Below are 16521 nucleotides of genomic sequence, written 5' to 3' on the forward strand. Positions count from 1 at the left end.
GCATCCGGCACCACGTCGTGCAACATTTCCACTTGTGCCAAACTTCAGAGTCAACGATGCTCTGGCAAGGACCTCCCTGCACTCCGCCGCTAGTTAATACCCTCTAAACTATAAGGCTGCAGGAGCGAAGCCTTCAGGTTCAGCGATCCTGGGTCGTGATGCAAGATTGCGCCTCCTTCTCTGGTGAGCAGATCTGCGATCACTGGCAGCTTGACCGGGGGAGACGTTGACAAGCTGAGAAGTCCAGGTACCAAGGATCATCCGGCATCGGCACCATTTCAGTTGATTGATGACTCGCAGCATGAGAGGCAACAGAGGGAACGCATACAGGAACAGGCCTTCCCATGGGAAAGAAAACACGTCCCCCATGCTCCTCCGCTGGTGGAACCTCTGGCATTTGGGATTTGTCACTGTTGCAAACAGATCGATCTGGGGTGTGCCCCATTTGAGAAAGAGGCAGTCCACTTGATCTTGTCGAAGTTCCCACTTGTGGCAAGAGCGCAGCTCCCTGCTGAGGGAGTCGGCAATGGTGCTCTCGACTCCCGCCAGGTGAAAAAAAGGGATGAGGAACATCTCTTGGGCAACGGCCGAGTGCCAGAAGTCCTGCGCCTCTCTGGAGAGCATTGGGGATATGGTGCCCCCCCCTCCTCCTGTTTCCTAATGGAAAACATCTTGCTGGTATTGTCTGTGAAGACCCTCCCCACTTTGCCCTTGAGGGACGGAAGGAACGCCTTGAGGGCCCAGAACACAGCCCGCAGCTCCAGGACATTGTTGTGGAGATCCCTCATCCGGCAGCCACAGGCTGAATATTTGGAACTTAAGGTATTTGTTGAGATGCTGCATGTCTAGAACGGGCCCCCCAGCACCCCGGTCTTCTTTACCAAGAAGTAGCTGGAGTAGACTCGAGCCCCGAGTCGCTTTGAAACCAGCTCTCAAACCTTTTCTAATCATGGCCCATACTTCCCGCAGGAGCGGAGGGATGTGCTGCTCCTGCCGGGCCACCACCGCAGGTATCAGACACTTCGGCAGGGAGTGCCCGTGGGCGAGCATCCAGCGCCCATCGGTCAGTGGAGGTCTTCTCCCACTCGCTTACGAAGCCCGCCAGCCGGCCTTCCTCTTGGGTGCATAGGTGGGGGCCCGACGTCCTGGCCAGTTCAATCTTGCTTTGGGGCCTGCGGCGTCCTTGGGAGCGAATTCGGCCACCTCCACTGAAAGCCTTGGAACGGCCTCTGTAGGCCAGACTGTATGAAAAGGACCCTCCGCCGAAACCCTTCGACGATCTGCCAGAGGCATGAAAGAACGGGTGGTGTTTAAGAGTGCCCAAGGCATGTGCCGTGTCAGTCTTAATGGCCTGCAATGACTCGTCAACGGCCTTCCCCAAAAAGGTTGTCCCAGTCTAAGGGCATGTCCAGAACCCTTGTCTGGACTGCCTGACGAAAGTCAGTGGCTTCAAGCCAGCCACGACGAAGGCAGACATTGTTCCCATCGGTCTGAACCCAGTGTCCGCGATGTCCAAGGCCACGTGATGGCCTGGTTCCGATGCCACCTCCCCCTTTTGGAGGATGGGAAGTGCTTCGACCTGCTTGTCGTGGTAGGAACTCTAGCAGTGGGGCCATCTTATACCACTTCTCCCTGTTGTATCTGGCCCTGACAGCAAGTGCGTTGCCCGCCTTCACTGCTGACGCCGCCGAGTAGATTTCCTTATGGCATCCAACTTCTTCCCCTCGCTATCCAGATGGACGAAGGATGATGACTAGGGGGTTAGACTACTTCCTAGCTGCCGCCAAGACCACGATGTCCGGGGAAGGCTGCGAGTGTAGGCTTTTGGCAGCAGACTCAGGAACCCAGTATTTCTTCTCCAGCTGATCACTCTTGGCTCAAAGCCAGGCCTTCCTCCCAAACGTCGTCCAGGAGACGCACTGCCAAGATGGTCTTCCTCTTGGCCTTGCGTCGTTGATATAGGAAACCTTCATTTCTGGTCTCCTCCAGTGTCAGTTGGAAGAGTTCCGACCCCCTGGCGACCACGTCGTGTCTCGTGGGGGTTTGTGCATGTGAACAGGTTAATGCAGCGGCATATGGTGCCGCTTTATTTCGCTGGAGGTTGGTCCGGGGCCACTGGTTTCGTTTGCATCCATTTCTGAATCTCTGACACCAGGGTGTGAAGGGTCGAAATGATGTCCAGCAAGTATGTCCAGCGATGCCTCCCATCTGAGGGGTCGGGCCAATAGGCCTACTGGGCGCCACGCCGTCAGCAGGTCGGTCGTCCCCATCAGGATTGTAGTCTTCCCACATCCTCCTGGATTGTGTGGACGGATGCCTGGTCCTCCTCGTCTGAGGAAGAAATATCTGTGCCCTGGAGTATGGTTGACCCCACCCCACTGCATCCCGGAGTCAGGCTCAGGGATGGCATCCTCTTCTCTGGTTTGTTTGTTTGGTATTTATTATGCGCACCGGACCCTGGGGTATAAGGGCGCAGGAAGTAAGAAGATGTACAGCTTAGAGCATAAATTACAGGTTACAGTTACATGTTACAGATAATTACAAGTTACAGATGCAGGTTTACAATACAAGTTTACAATCATATGGTATAGATGCTGTGTAGCAAAACAGGCGTGAGCATTATCATAATTTCAATTAGCAATAGCTGTCGTCAGCCAGTTAATTACAATTTGCCTGAATTTGGAAGGAGAATGTTCTAGCCTCGCGGTAGTGGGTAATTCGTTCCACAATTGAGCAGCTTTGACTGGGAAGCTAGCTCCGCCTATGGTGGTCAGTTTAAAGCGAGGTACTTGGAGGCGATTGGTGTAGGCAAGTCTGGTTTGTCTTGTGGAGTGTGATCTGGTGAATCTGTCCTTAAGGTATTGTCCTCGCATCTGGGGGACCAGGGACCAGGGATACTCTGGGCACTGCCAGGGCTACCTTGTCTGGGTCAGTCCCCTTGGACTCCGAGAGGGCAGCCGCCACCAACTCTATCGGCAAACTTCACCTGGGCCTTCTGGGGCAGGTCGGTCGTCTTTTCGTGCACCTTTGTCTTCTCAGGCTTTTCCTGCAACTTCGCCAGGTTAGCAGATTTCCTCTTCGAGGAGGAGCTGGAGGCTGATGGTGAAGATGAGCGCGCCCTGCCCGGCGCGGGACCCGCTTGCATGGTGCGGGTCCCGCTTGCCGGGCGCCCCCGATGGAAACAGACTTGCGGTGCTTGGCCTTGTCTTGGGCCCCTACGGATGGAGCACCCTCAAAGGGCCTAGAAGCCCACTATGGCCCAGCCAGTCCTAGGTAAGGCATGCCCCTGCTTCCTGCATGGGGCAGAGGCCTTGGCGCTGAACCACACTGCCAGCCTACTGTGAATATCTTTCACGGTTCGCTTGCAGAACCCGAGGCAGATTTCACTATCTGCTTTGTTGTGATTCGGACAGAGAATGAGGCATTGAAAGGGTTTGTCCTTGTTGGGGAGAATTCTCAGAAATGTGCCAATTCCTCTCTACCTTTGAGACCTCCAGCTCTTTTGCTGAACTTTGGGACTCTTGTACTTTTTAATTGTTTGTTTTCTGTGTTTATTTTCTTTGGTTATAGGGTTTTAAACAACTCCATAGGCATCATCTTTTTTATTTGGGTCACACAGCACCCTCAGTGCAGTGGCACAGGGAAGCCCTTCATGCTTTCCCAAGGTTTAAATACCTTGTCTGGGATAAACTACGGTTTCCCAGAGAAAGTAAAGTGAAATTGGCTTTACTAGTCTTTTCAAATTCCTAGACCTAGCACACACCATCATACAATAGAGGACTGGAGGGGTTACCTAGTATCCCCTATGTCGAGAAACCCATGTAGCAGTCAAAAGCTACCCTTCCCCATCAAAATGGCTGGTGGCACTGGTTTTACAACAAACCATAATTTTTCCCGACCGCGAACACCGGTAGCTAAAAATCACGGGAGCCATGTTCAAGATGACGTCAGCTCCCTTTGTTTAAACAGGTCCTGGTCTTTTATTGCCATTTCTTTTTGGAAAGGTCCTTTGAGATTGTCTCTGGTGCCAAACCAGCTTTGGTCCTTTCGTTCCAACGCCTTTGGTGGGCTTCAGGACTGAAGACTGCCTCTGGCGGCCGAGTGTCTGGGGTGGGCAAGAAGTGAGGGAGGTGCCCAAAACTCCCTGTGCTTAGGTTTCCTAGGAGACCCAAATGCACTCTGGCGTCATTGGCTGGCTGACTGTCCGGCAAGGACAGCCACCCTTGCTGGGTGAGTGGCAGCTAGGCTGGAATGAATGGGAAAACTGTTTAAAAGGAGAGTCTCTTGGCTTGGAAGGCAGAGTCGACCAATGGAACGAAAGAACCGAAGACGAGCTGGAAGAGGACGGCTGCTGCAACTCCTGGATCGTTGGTTTGCCCGGTGAAGCCCTGCTGCAGGTCCGAATCGGCAAGTTCATCGACAGAGAAGCCCTTCAAGGACGACTTCTCCCTTTGAGTTGGTGGGACCAATAAACTCGTAAGCCACCTGGACACCAGCTGGTTGCATTTTCCTCAGCATGCTGCAGGAAACCGAATAACCAGGGAGAAGGACACCAGCTTGTGTGCTTGACAACAGCTACCGGAATCTAAGATTTGCCAGCTTTGTGACCAGTCCCTGTGCAGTGAAGGAGTCCCCCGACGTCCTCCCTTTTGTCCCCACGACTGAGGCTCAGGAACAGCGAGATCTGCAAGAACTGCCAGGAACAGAAGTCTTCAGCTGTATCCTTTTCTTCAAAATAAGGTACTGTGAAAACCCAAACTTACCTCTCACTGCCAAAGTGCGTGAAACTTAGGCAACATGCAGTCCTAGTCAGCTCGTCACCCGACCTACGAACCTCTCTTCTATGAACTACTTCTGAGAACCGTGGCAAAGACTTTTCCGTTCAACTACCAGAACCGTTTTTACCTATACAAGACTCTAGCCCAGCCCATTGACATTGGTCTACTTATTGCATTGAATCAACTCCTCTGGTGAACTCAAACTATTTGCCCCGTTTAAGAGTAACTGTACTATTAGTTTTATTATCTTATGCCGTTTTGCTGCTACTTCAAATGCTCTGAATTTCCTGAGTTTAAATGTCACAGAACAGAATAGTACATTTGTGTACGATAGATTGCCTCCTTTTAGTGAATGTTTTCTAACCGACTAATAAATTAGGAGGGGTTTTACCAAAAACCTTGAGTAGAAGTGTCTATCTGAATACCTTTGATTGGAGACCTCCAACACCCTTACAGCTCACATTCCCTCCTGGATGCTCAGCTCGCTACCAAAAACTGTGGTACAGATTTATACCAAAGGTTGGTTTTGCTTACACCTGTAGTCATAGTTGTGTGTAATGGTCCCAGAGGGTATTGCATGCAAACTTAGCCTAGCAGACCCCCAGCACTTTTGCTGGACTCTAGGACTTGATTTTTAACCTGCAGCGAGCAAGACCGAGACCCTTTTTCCCCCACTCCCTCATGTAATCGTTTTCCCTTTTTTGGTATTTGTAGTCCGACTAACTCCACAGGCATCAACGTTACATTGTGGCACACAGCACCTTCAGTGCAGTAACACAGGGAGTCTTCCAGATTTCACAAAGGTTTAAATACCTTCTCTTGGTAAAACGACTGTTTCCAAGAGAAGTTAAGTGAAATTGACTTTACTTACACTGTGTAACTTTCTAGACCCAGCACACACCATCTTACCATAGGGTGCTGGAGGGGTTACTTAGTATCCCCATTGTCTAGTTTCTCATGTAACAATTTTATTTTACCCCTTTCTACAATGAATGGCTGGTGGCAGTGGTTTATTTTTTACTACCATTGTGCGTTTTTACCACGGGCTGCGTGCTCAGCTGCAGTAAGGCACCCATGGGTGCCCCTTTAGTCAAAATGGCCCAGGTCTTCTTTTTCGCCATCACTTGCTGGAAAGGTCCTTCTTGAGATTTACTGAAAGGCAAGGCTTTTTGGCTTGAAAGGCGAAGTCGACCACTGGACGAAGGAATCCGAATACGAACTTGGAAGAGACGCCTGCTACAACTCCTGGACCGATGGTTTGCCCGGTGAAGCCCTGCTGCTGAATTCATTTAGACTAGAGAAGCCCTGCAAGGACAACTTTTCTCCCCTTGAGTTGATGGGACCAATCAACTCCAAATTGAACTCGTTTGGACATCTTCTCGGAGCTGGCTGTACTTCCACTGCTGCTGGAACCGAAGTGCCAGGGAGAGGAACACCAAAGGGAGTGCATCACTTTTGTCGTACCCAAGCTTGTGGAAGATCCCCTGGACTCCCAGTAAGCAGGACTGGCCAAGCCTGAGCCACTTCAGAGTGCTGGACCCCAGATGCGAGGAAAGTCCAGAGTGGTATCCGAGAGACTGCAGTAGTGCCATTTGCTGAGACACGAGGAGCTGAAACCGCAAAGTGCGGCTGAATTGAAGTTTGCCCTTTTCTGCTCCTGACCGTCCCATTGCAGTGCAGGAGTCCCCAGACGCCCTCCCTCTTGTCTCCACAATGGAGGCCCAGGAAACAAAAGGATCTGCAGAGCTGCACAGGAACAGAAGCCAGATGGAACCATTTCTTCTAACCAAATGGTACTGTAAAGTTAGCAAGGACTTGCCTCTTGTTGTAGCCTTACTTCATCTCAGTTGAGACTTGTCTTGGTTGATTCTGTAGAGTTGCTTGCATCTTCTACTTACAAGCCTCTCAGCTTGTGGCCCTACACGGATTCTGATTTTTCTACAAAGACTTCTAAAGCATTGTGCACTACTTTGACTTACCTGCAGGAAGTGCTTCAGCTCACCTAGACTTTTTCCCAATCGACATTGGCTGTCCTGGCTCCCTGAATAACATCTTTCCCTTTCCTTCCATGAAGGGGTTAACTTTTCATTGTGGGTTCAAAAGTACTTACCTAGTTCAGAATAATTGTGTGATCTCTTGTTTTATTCTGTAACCCTTTTTCCACCCTTGACATACTTCTCAGTATTGCTCTAAATGCACCAGCGATATATTAATGTCCACAGTATACGAAATATTTAAGTCGCCCGAGGGTGTAGGAATGGTCTGTGTGCCATCCCCAATGGGTATTTGCCGATTTAGAGAAACTATGTGTATTTTGTAGTGTATTTGTGTGTTACTTATATATTGCCCCTTCTGAAGAAGGCTTATTCAAACTGTCTGTTAAATAAATTAATTGTTTAATCAAGAAACCTTGAATATAAGTGTTTATTTGGATACCTGCCACTGTGAATCTCGGTCTAATCACCCTACTGCTGACATTGACCCCTCTTGAGATAAGCCTGGCTGCTCAGCCACACTACCAACATGTGTAGTAGACTTATACCAAAGGTTGGGTTCCTACTGCCAATAGAAGGGAGTAGTTTCTTACCTGTAACTCCATTTCTCCAGCGTTGGTATCTTTCATGGATTCACATGCTTAGAATATTCCCCGTCGTCAGACTGGGAACCCTCGGTACACATATATATAGTCATTTCCAATAGGAAAAACTTCTGCCCTATCCCCGTCTGCGTCCTCTACGGGGCCGCCCACGTACGCCCCGTTGGACGTGATGGCATATAAGCCCCGCCCCCGCGGGTCCCTTCAGATTTCGACCCCTCCAAGATAACGGGGGGAAAACTTGCTTACATACCAATCTTCCACATTGCAGTCCGGGGAGGCCGGAGGGCGCATGTGAATCCATGAAAGATACCAACGCTGGAGAAATGGAGTTACAGGTAAGAAACTACTCCCTTCTCCAGCATTGGATCTTTCATGGATTCACATGCTTAGAATAGATTGTAAAGCAGTAACATCAAGAAGGAGGTGAGAGTGCAATGTAACTTACATTCGTAGAGACACCCCCAAACACTACCGTTTACACCATGTATGTAAGCAACAACTTATTATACTGATACGAAACGGATTTCCGCCATACAATGCTATGTCATATGACTCAGTATGCACCCCTTGCGCACATATCTACCCAACCACTTATGTTTAGGTCAATAAACTATGCACTTTCATGTATACACTCTGAAAAACCAGCTGAGGCCAAATAATAATAATAATAGGCAGCATTCTTCTTGAAACTTTGGCTTACCTCATTGAAAAAGGTGGCGAAGCACTGCCCTTCCCATTTGTACCTCATCCGCGTGCTGCTTTTCCAGGCAGTAGTGGCGCGTAAACGTGTGCGGAACAGACCATGCCGCCGCCTGGCAGATGTCCGTCAGCGGAACTCCTGCCCATAGAGCCACGGAGGAAGATGTCGATCTCGTGGAATGGGCTCTGGGACGATGTAGTAGAGGTCTCCCGGCCTTGGAATGACACAGGGTAATCGCCGAGGAGACCCAGCGAGCCAGACCTTGTTTGGAGATAGCCTTACCCCTAGCCGAGGGGCCGTAGGCGACGAATAGCTGTCTGGTGGTTCTGATATCTTGCGTTTTTTGCAGGTAAAATTTTAGCGCCCTTTTGACGTCCAGAGTGTGAAGAGCCTTCTCCGCCGTCGACGAAGGAGATGCAAAGAAAGTAGGGAGTACCAGGGTCGAGTGCTTATGATAGACCGACGGTACTTTTGGGATGAATGAAGGGTTAGTTGATAAAATAACTTTGTCCTTAAAGAACCTCAGATATGGAGGGTCTATGACCAGTGCCTGTAGTTCCGACATTCTTCTAGCCGAAGTGATGGCAACTAGGAACGCGAGTTTCCAAGATAGAAATTGTAGAGATGAAGAGGACATTGGCTCAAAGGGAGGCTTCATTAAGGCAGCTAGAACCGTGTTCAGACTCCACGACGGTGGGAACCGTTTTTCCGGACGGAAGGTTCTAAACAGACCCTTCATGAAATGCTTCACTAGCCTGTCACTGAATAGTGGAGGGGACTGTCTTCTTCTGGTAAATCTCGAAACAGCCGCCAGGTGTACTTTGATTGACGATGATGACAGTCCGCTCTCCGCAAGATGAAGAAGATACGGGAGGATTTGCTCCGGAGTTACTTCCAAAGGTTGTATATTTTGTTGTGTTTGACACCATATACAGAACCTTTTCCATTTGCTTACATATGATTTGTTAGTGGACGGGGCTCTGGCCGCCTGCAGAATCCTTCGGCAATCAGTCGAGACTTTTAGGTTCCCGAACTCCGAGAAGTCAGGAGCCATGCAGTTAAGTTCAGGCTGTCCGGATTGTGGTGCCACACGGTCCCCTCGTCCCTGGACAGGAGGTTCGGTACTTTCCTGAATGGTATCGGCTGATCCAGCGACAGCTGAAGGAGGTCTGAGAACCATGGTTGCCTCGGCCAGCGCGGGGCCACTAGGATGACCCGGCAATTGTACCTGTGGATCCCCTGGATCGTCCTCCGTATGAGGGGAAATGGAGGGAAGGCGTAGAGGAACTTGCCTGTCCACGGAAACGAGAACGCTTCCCCCAGGGAGCCTGTTTGGGGCCATCTGCTCGCGAACTGAGCACATTTTCGGTTTCTTTCCGTGGCGAAGAGATCGATCGACGGGGTCCCCCATCTTTCGAAGATTTCCCCGAGTTGAGTGGAGTCCAGCTCCCACTCGTGTATTTGTGACATAGTCCTGCTCAGGGAATCCGCCTGTAAGTTCTTCGCTCCCGGTAGGTGGTATGCCACTAGGGAGATGTGGTGTTTTAAAGCCCAATGCCAGATCTTTTGAGCTTCCTTCGAGAGGGTCCTGGATCTGGTGCCACCCTGTTTTATCAGGTAGAACATAGCTGTCGTATTGTCCGTGAGCACTCTTACTTTTGACCCCTTGATGTGTGGGAGGAAAGATTTCAGGGCCCATCTCACCGCCCTTAGCTCCAGGACGTTGATATGTAGGCGAGATTCGGTCGACGACCACCTGCCTTGGGTTTGGTGACGTGACATGTGTGCTCCCCAGCCCGACAGAGAGGCGTCTGTAATGATGGTGTTCTGAAATTCCGGCTCCTGCAGGGGGACCCCTCTGTCCAGGTTGCGCGCCACTTTCCACCATCGGATGGCTTTGATAACTCGTTCGTCGTCGACTATTATCTTGTCCGACCAGCGGCCTGTGGCCTGCTTCCATCTGTCTGATAGGAACTCCTGTAGAGGTCTCATGAACAACCGGCAGTTCGCGACTAGGTGGATGCACGATGCCATGGAGCCGAGGAGAGCCGCATATTTTCTTACTGACAACCTTCTCTGTAAACGAAGTTGGCTTGTCAGGTGTTTGATCTTCAACAACCTTTCCAGGGATGGTTTCACTAGTCCCGTGTGGGTGTCGAATTGAGCACCTAGGAACTTCAAGCTCTTCGAGGGCTTTAGTGAAGACTTTTCGTAGTTCACTGCAAATCCCAGACGCTGTAGCAGTCGCAAGGTGGTCAATAGGCTGTCGTTGGTCGACGCTGGGGAGGATCCCCTCACGAGCCAGTCGTCGAGGTACGGGTAAACGTGATGCCCTTCCTTCCGCAGCCAGGCTGCTACGGGTGCTAGGCACTTTGTAAAGGTTCTTGGGGAGGACTTCAGGCCGAAAGGGAGCACAGTAAATTGGTAGTGTGTTTGGCCGACTAGGAACCTCAGGAACCTCCTGTGGTGAGTGCGCACCGGAATGTGAAAATACGCATCTTGGAGGTCCAGAGACGCCAGGAAATCGTTCTTTTGGACCGATCTGATTACCTCCTGTAGAGTAAGCATCTTGAACTTTTGACTCAGCAGGGTTTTGTTGAGGTCCCGTAGGTCGAGGATGGGGCGCCACTTCCCGTTTGGTTTCTTTACTACGAAGCAGCGTGAGTAAACCCCTAAGCCTCTCTGTGAAGCAGGGACTAACTCGATGGCGCCTTTTTTTAGCATGAGCGCAACCTCTCGACGCAAGACGCTTAGGTGTGGTTGAGACAGGCGTATCGGTGGACGTCTTGGAGGTCTGGATTTGAATCTTAGGGAATGTCCCAGTCTCACCGTGTCCAGAACCCACCGATCTGTCGTAATTGACTCCCATTCCTCGACGCAACTTGACACTCTCCCTCCTAGAACGTCATTGTTGATCTTTTTGTTTTCCCGTCGACGACGAGTAAGTGGGACGTCTCTTAGAGGCCTGGAAATTTCTGCGTCGAGTCGAGGACTGTGAGGCGCGTCTATAGCCTTGGGACGGATATGAAGACCTCCCGAATGCTCTATCCCTGGATCCCGCAAATCGTGCGTTTCCCGTAGCTCCTCTAAAGGGGCGAAAGGAACGAAAGGGCTTACCGCTTTGGAGAGAGCCCAGCGAGCGCGCCGTCTCAGAGTCCTCCTTCATTCCTTTCAAGGCCTCATCCACCTTTTCGCCAAACAGGTGGTCACCTTCGAAAGGCATGTCGACGACCTTATATTGCACCTCGGGTCTAAAGTTGGTGCACTTGAGCCAGGCCTGGCGTCGTAGAACCACTCCGTTGTTAATTTGTTTGAACCCCGAGTCTGCCAGGTCCACCGCTATATTGATAGCATGGTTCGAGGCTTCTTCTCCTTCACGAACCAGGGACATAGCTGATTTTCTGTGTTCTTCTGGGAGGTGGTCCAAAATGGGTGCCAGTCTGTGCCACATCTCCCTGTCATACCTGGCCATGATTGCCAGGGAGTTCGCTGCTTTCACTGTTGACGCTCCCACTGACAGGATCTTCTTACCGAAAGCGTCTTGGCGTCTAGCTTCGGTGTCCGGCGGGGTAGAGCACTTATGCTGGGCCTTTGCCTTTCTCGTTGCCGCCGCCGATACCACCGAGTCAGGCGTGGGTTGCGCAGAGAGGCATTTTGGCGTCGAATCTGGAACTTTAAATTTTTTCTCTACGCGGCCTTTGACCGCAGGTTCCGAGAATGGATGCCGCATGGTTTGGACGCCCTCTTTCCATACGTGGTCCAGTATCGGTATCGAAAAAACGGAACGCCTATTCTTGCCCATGTGGTCAAAGAGGAAGCAGTCCTTTTCTTCTTGTTGGGTCAAACCGAACTCCTTGCAGGCCTTTTCCATCATGGAATGGAAGGCCCCTATGTCATCCGGTGGAGATGGGTGAATGGGACTTTTCGGAGGATCCACCTCCACATCCGAAACCCATGACGGGTCTCTCGACGGCGAGAGGGAGATATCAGAAGCTGACCCCTGTTCAGAGAGGGAGTCCGAGAGCTCACCTTCTTCCTGGACTGTTGGAGCAGTTGGGCCCACGACCGATCTAGTCGGGCGGTGTGAAGGTCCGGGCTCGTCGACGAGGGGAGTCGTCGGAACCGGTGGGAGCCTTTCGTCCAGGGACTTCAAGAGCGAGTGTAAGGAGGAAAGTACCTCCATGGAGAGAGTAGCCTGGGCGTTTGGAGGCTGGGTGAAAACTTGAGAGCAGGTTGCACCAGAAGGAAATCTGGGCCGTAGCCCCAGGTCTTCCGGGCTCACTATTCTGAAGCCGTCGTCTTCTTTGGAGGGGATCGAAACTGCCTGTTCTTGTAGCAGTGTGTCGGGTAGCCCCATGTCGAACGCTTCTGGCCTCCAGGCCTGGAACTCCGTCGACGAGGGAATCGTCGTCGACGATGAGCCCGTTTGAAAGGCGGGGGACTGTGACGGAGTGGGCACTTGGATCGTCGCCGTCGTCGACGGACGGCCTGCAGGTGGCTTAGGCGGTCCCGCCTTCGCGGAGCTCTCCCTGCGTTTATCCGCCTCTCTACTCGTAGCTGATCTTTTCTGATCGCTCGAGGAGGATTTTGGCCTGTCCTTATCTTTCTTCGACGAAGAAGAAGAAGATGATTTCTTCGTCGATTCTTTCGATGAGGCCTTAGAGGAATGACTTCGAGGCACGTCCTTCTCCGTAGGTCGTGATTTTTTGGCCGGAGGTTCCGACGGATGTGAGCGTCGGGAGGCTTCTGATGTTTTCGCTGAGGCGATACTGCGCACCGATCCTACCTCCGACTGAGGGTACGCTCCAGCGCCGTCGTTCAGCCACGAGACCAGTCGCCGATTCCGGTCCTTCAGGGTTTTTTGGGAAAACCCCTTGCAGATATCACATTGGTCCGCCGAGTGGTGGGGGTGAAGGCAGTAGATGCAGTCAAGATGGCCATCCCCTTCATAAACCTTCTTTAGACCGCACGTGGCACACGGGCGGAAAAGAGGCTTACCCGACATTATTGTCAGACCAACCAACAAAAACTCGTAGGAGTTAGAAGCGGACCAAACAGACAAACTCGCAGGAGTTAGAAACAATCGATAAGTATTTGAAGAAAATACACGAGGAGATCCCACTATCTTTGGAGACGGTTGAAATCTGAAGGGACACGCGGGGGCGGGGCTTATATACCATCACGTCCAACGGGGCGTACGTGGGCGGCCCCGTAGAGGACGCAGACGGGGATAGGGCAGAAGTTTTTCCTATTGGAAATGACTATATATATGTGTACCGAGGGTTCCCAGTCTGACGACGGGGAATATTCTAAGCATGTGAATCCATGAAAGATCCAATGCTGGAGAAGGTTGTTTTAGTGGACCCAAAAGGGTATTGCTCAAAATCTTGTCTAACAGTCCTCCACTACAGTTGGAGCGGAACTTGAAAAGGGAGCTTCCCTCCTCCTCTGAAATGGCTGGAGTGCGGGGTAGGCCCGATAACCTTCTGGAATCTTTGATGAAACGCGATGATTCTGCCCTTGAGGGGTGTTGAAATTCACCAACAAACAGATCCCCACTTATCGGCCGGTGTAGAGAAAGAGCAGACGGCTCTACTTGACAAAAAGAAAAAGTAAAAAACAACAAAAAATAAAAAAAAAAAACGCAAAACACATCAGCTCACAGAGCAAACCAAGAGGACTCTCAACACTTGAACGTGTGGTAAAAATCTGAAGATGGCTGCCAGAGGAGGGGATTAGGGAGAGGGCAGTCATTGACTGGGGGCAGTATGAGCCAGAGCTCAGTGAATGGTTTAGAGGAGAAATACAGTTTGAAAGTGACTCTTATATAGAGGATTCCTGGCCTGACGGGGAATATTCATGAGCATGTGAATCCATGGCAGACCCCATGCTCGAGAACTGTTGTAGACCGACCTTAGACCGACCTATTCTAGTGTGATAAACTACCTACTACAACCCTGAACGACAGTTCTGATGTTAAAGTTATTTAGGGTTTTGTTCACCAGAGTACAGGAAAAGTGGCGAGGGTTTTTGTGCTAATCGGAAAGGATGTCAAAGAAAAGATGAGAAAAAAAGGCTGAATGGAGTTACCAAAAAAAAAAAAAAAAAAAAAAAAACACACTTCTGCTAAAAATACAGTAGCACCACGTCTAGAAAAAGACTTGAAAAACAGGATTGCTGGTTTTCCAAAGTTAGAATAGCAGTTGGGACACAGAAGGGACAGGATGGCCCATCTAAAGAGCAGTGGAAATGTAGGATTTGTAATAGGATTGAGGTGAATTGAAGTTCTGTGGGAGCAGGGTACCTTGGACAAAGGCTCTGAAAAGTTTGCCTTCGGATAGCAGATGGTGGCGGGAACTGAGCTGTGTGCAGACCATTGGCCTGGAATAGCAGTGGGTGTTGCTAGTTAAAAGATGATTTACAATGCGAATCTGGGCAGGGGTGTGATGTGAAGCAGGATACACCAACACATTTTCTAGCTTTGTAATTTTATAATCCGACAAAGCGGTCAGCTACAATTTGACAAACAAGATTAAAATCTAGTACAGAACTAAGAGTAATATTTAAAAAGACATACTGTAACTACAGCTTGTACTTACTGCACCCCCTGAAGAAACTGCCATATCTTTAAGCTGATTCTTTCGATTATCCCCAAAGCCGGGTGCTTTTACAGCAACAACTTGCAATCCAACTTTCAATCTTTAAATAAAAAAGAAACATTAAGCAAACCATGCTTTTCATTGAATGTAAAAACGTATATCATCGATTCCTTTACATCTCGTGCTCTGAAACACTTGTGTACGAGCGCGATACAAATAAAATATCATATCCTCTCCATAGGTCACTAACCTTGAGATAATCGGCACACAGTAATCGGGTTAAACCGGTTTTGGAAAGTGCATTGCGCTACTCATGCAACATTGGATTGGCATGATGCAACTAGACTGGACAATACTCAACAGTACAAGTGAATGGAAAGAGCAGGACAGTGCAAGCAATGTATCATTACACTACTAGTGTAGATCTTCATGCGACGAGAAGGCAAAAGATTAGTAAAGTAAAAACCTTACTCAATGGGTAGATTACTTTACAGACTGAAGAGCGCTCAGATAAGCCATCCTAGTTGTGCAACAGGATAATTAACACTGCAGTCTAAACAACTATCAAGGAAAGTGTGATCTGTAAGGCAAACCATCAGGCGATATAGGGATGTGGTTGTAGCACAAATAAAGCATTTAAATAGGAGTACAAAAATACTATTAGGCCTTTAAATCTCAATGTAAAGTAAAAAGATAAGTACCTATCCTCAAACCTGCCCCCACTCTAATAGAAAGTTGGGACCTCAAAAGGTATCCTTGCCCAGAACATCACTGATCACAACCAGATACTTTCATTTTCCGGTGACCACCCCTAGGATCTTCAATCGCTACTCCTACATCAGTCATCGGTCTGGTTTCAGGGGGGGGGGCCAGGAGCCTTGGGTGTAGTGGCCGATTGCGGCTTCATTATTGGGCGCAGCTAGACAGCGGTTCCATGCTCGGTTGAGACCGCTCCTGAAATGGTCAAGCAGGATGGCCCAGCACCACGGTACAGCAGGTCCCACAAAGGCAAGAGCCACCCAGGACGCAAAAGACTGGCAGCAGCAAAGACCACTCCGATCAGGGGGCAGCCAGCAACACTTGTGGTGACGAAGACAGCCCCAGCAGGAGAGCTGCAGTACGACTGGTCTTAGGCCACAAGTCGATGGCCTGTGGAGTTTCAAGTTGCACGTTCAGGCAGCAACTGGACTAAGTTGGTCAGCCCACAGGATGGTTCCAGGACACTTCCAAAAGATTCTGGCGGTAGCCTTCTCATGCAGAGATCCAGACCTGTTGGCCCCACCAGCCTAAAGGACAAATCGTCAACATTGCTTTGGGGATCATTTCAGAAGCCCAGGTCTTCCCAGGGACTCAGCTGGAAGCAATGGGAGTAGTCTCCACTAGCAGTCTTTGGCACAAAGCTACTCTTCTTCGGGGTCATGGCACGCAAGTCTTTGACAAACCAAGTAAACAAAAAAGTGCGAGTTGGCGAATCCACCAAGGGCCGCAGGCAGCATTGCAGCCTGACTGAGCAGCTCTGATAAAGCCCTGATCAGAGATTGCAACCCCATGCAACAGAATTCTAGAAGCGCTAACCCTTAAACAACTGTAGACCCCCTCTGGCGCACTGACAGACGTGAAACAGACAGTGAGACAGTCCTGCGAAAGAAGGGAGGGAGGGAGATGCAGTGCATGCCGGAAAGAGCAGCAGACACACCTCTGACAGGAAGGGTGTCCTGTAAGACTGGAAACACAAAAGTGGGGGATGCCCCAGAAAGTTTTCTTGGTGTGCTCCCTCATTGTGGAACCTGGAGCCTCATGAACAGATCGTTGCTGGAGACCCCAAAGCCAGCAAGACATACACGA

The 16521-nt window shown here is 50.2% G+C and overlaps 1 protein-coding gene across 1 annotated transcript in view; it reads right to left on the bottom strand.

Annotated features, from left to right (window-relative positions):
• Positions 1-16521, bottom strand: part of HSPD1 (heat shock protein family D (Hsp60) member 1) — a 172693-nt gene that overhangs the window by 58026 nt on the left and 98146 nt on the right. Inside the window, exon 8 of the mRNA XM_069615735.1 lies at positions 14677-14776. Within this exon, the coding sequence (XP_069471836.1) occupies positions 14677-14776 (100 nt within the window). The remainder of the gene's footprint in view (positions 1-14676; positions 14777-16521) is intronic.

Source organism: Ambystoma mexicanum, chromosome 9, assembly GCF_040938575.1.
Source record: "Ambystoma mexicanum isolate Mex_15411 chromosome 9, UKY_AmexF1_1, whole genome shotgun sequence".
Taxonomy (NCBI): domain Eukaryota; kingdom Metazoa; phylum Chordata; class Amphibia; order Caudata; family Ambystomatidae; genus Ambystoma; species Ambystoma mexicanum.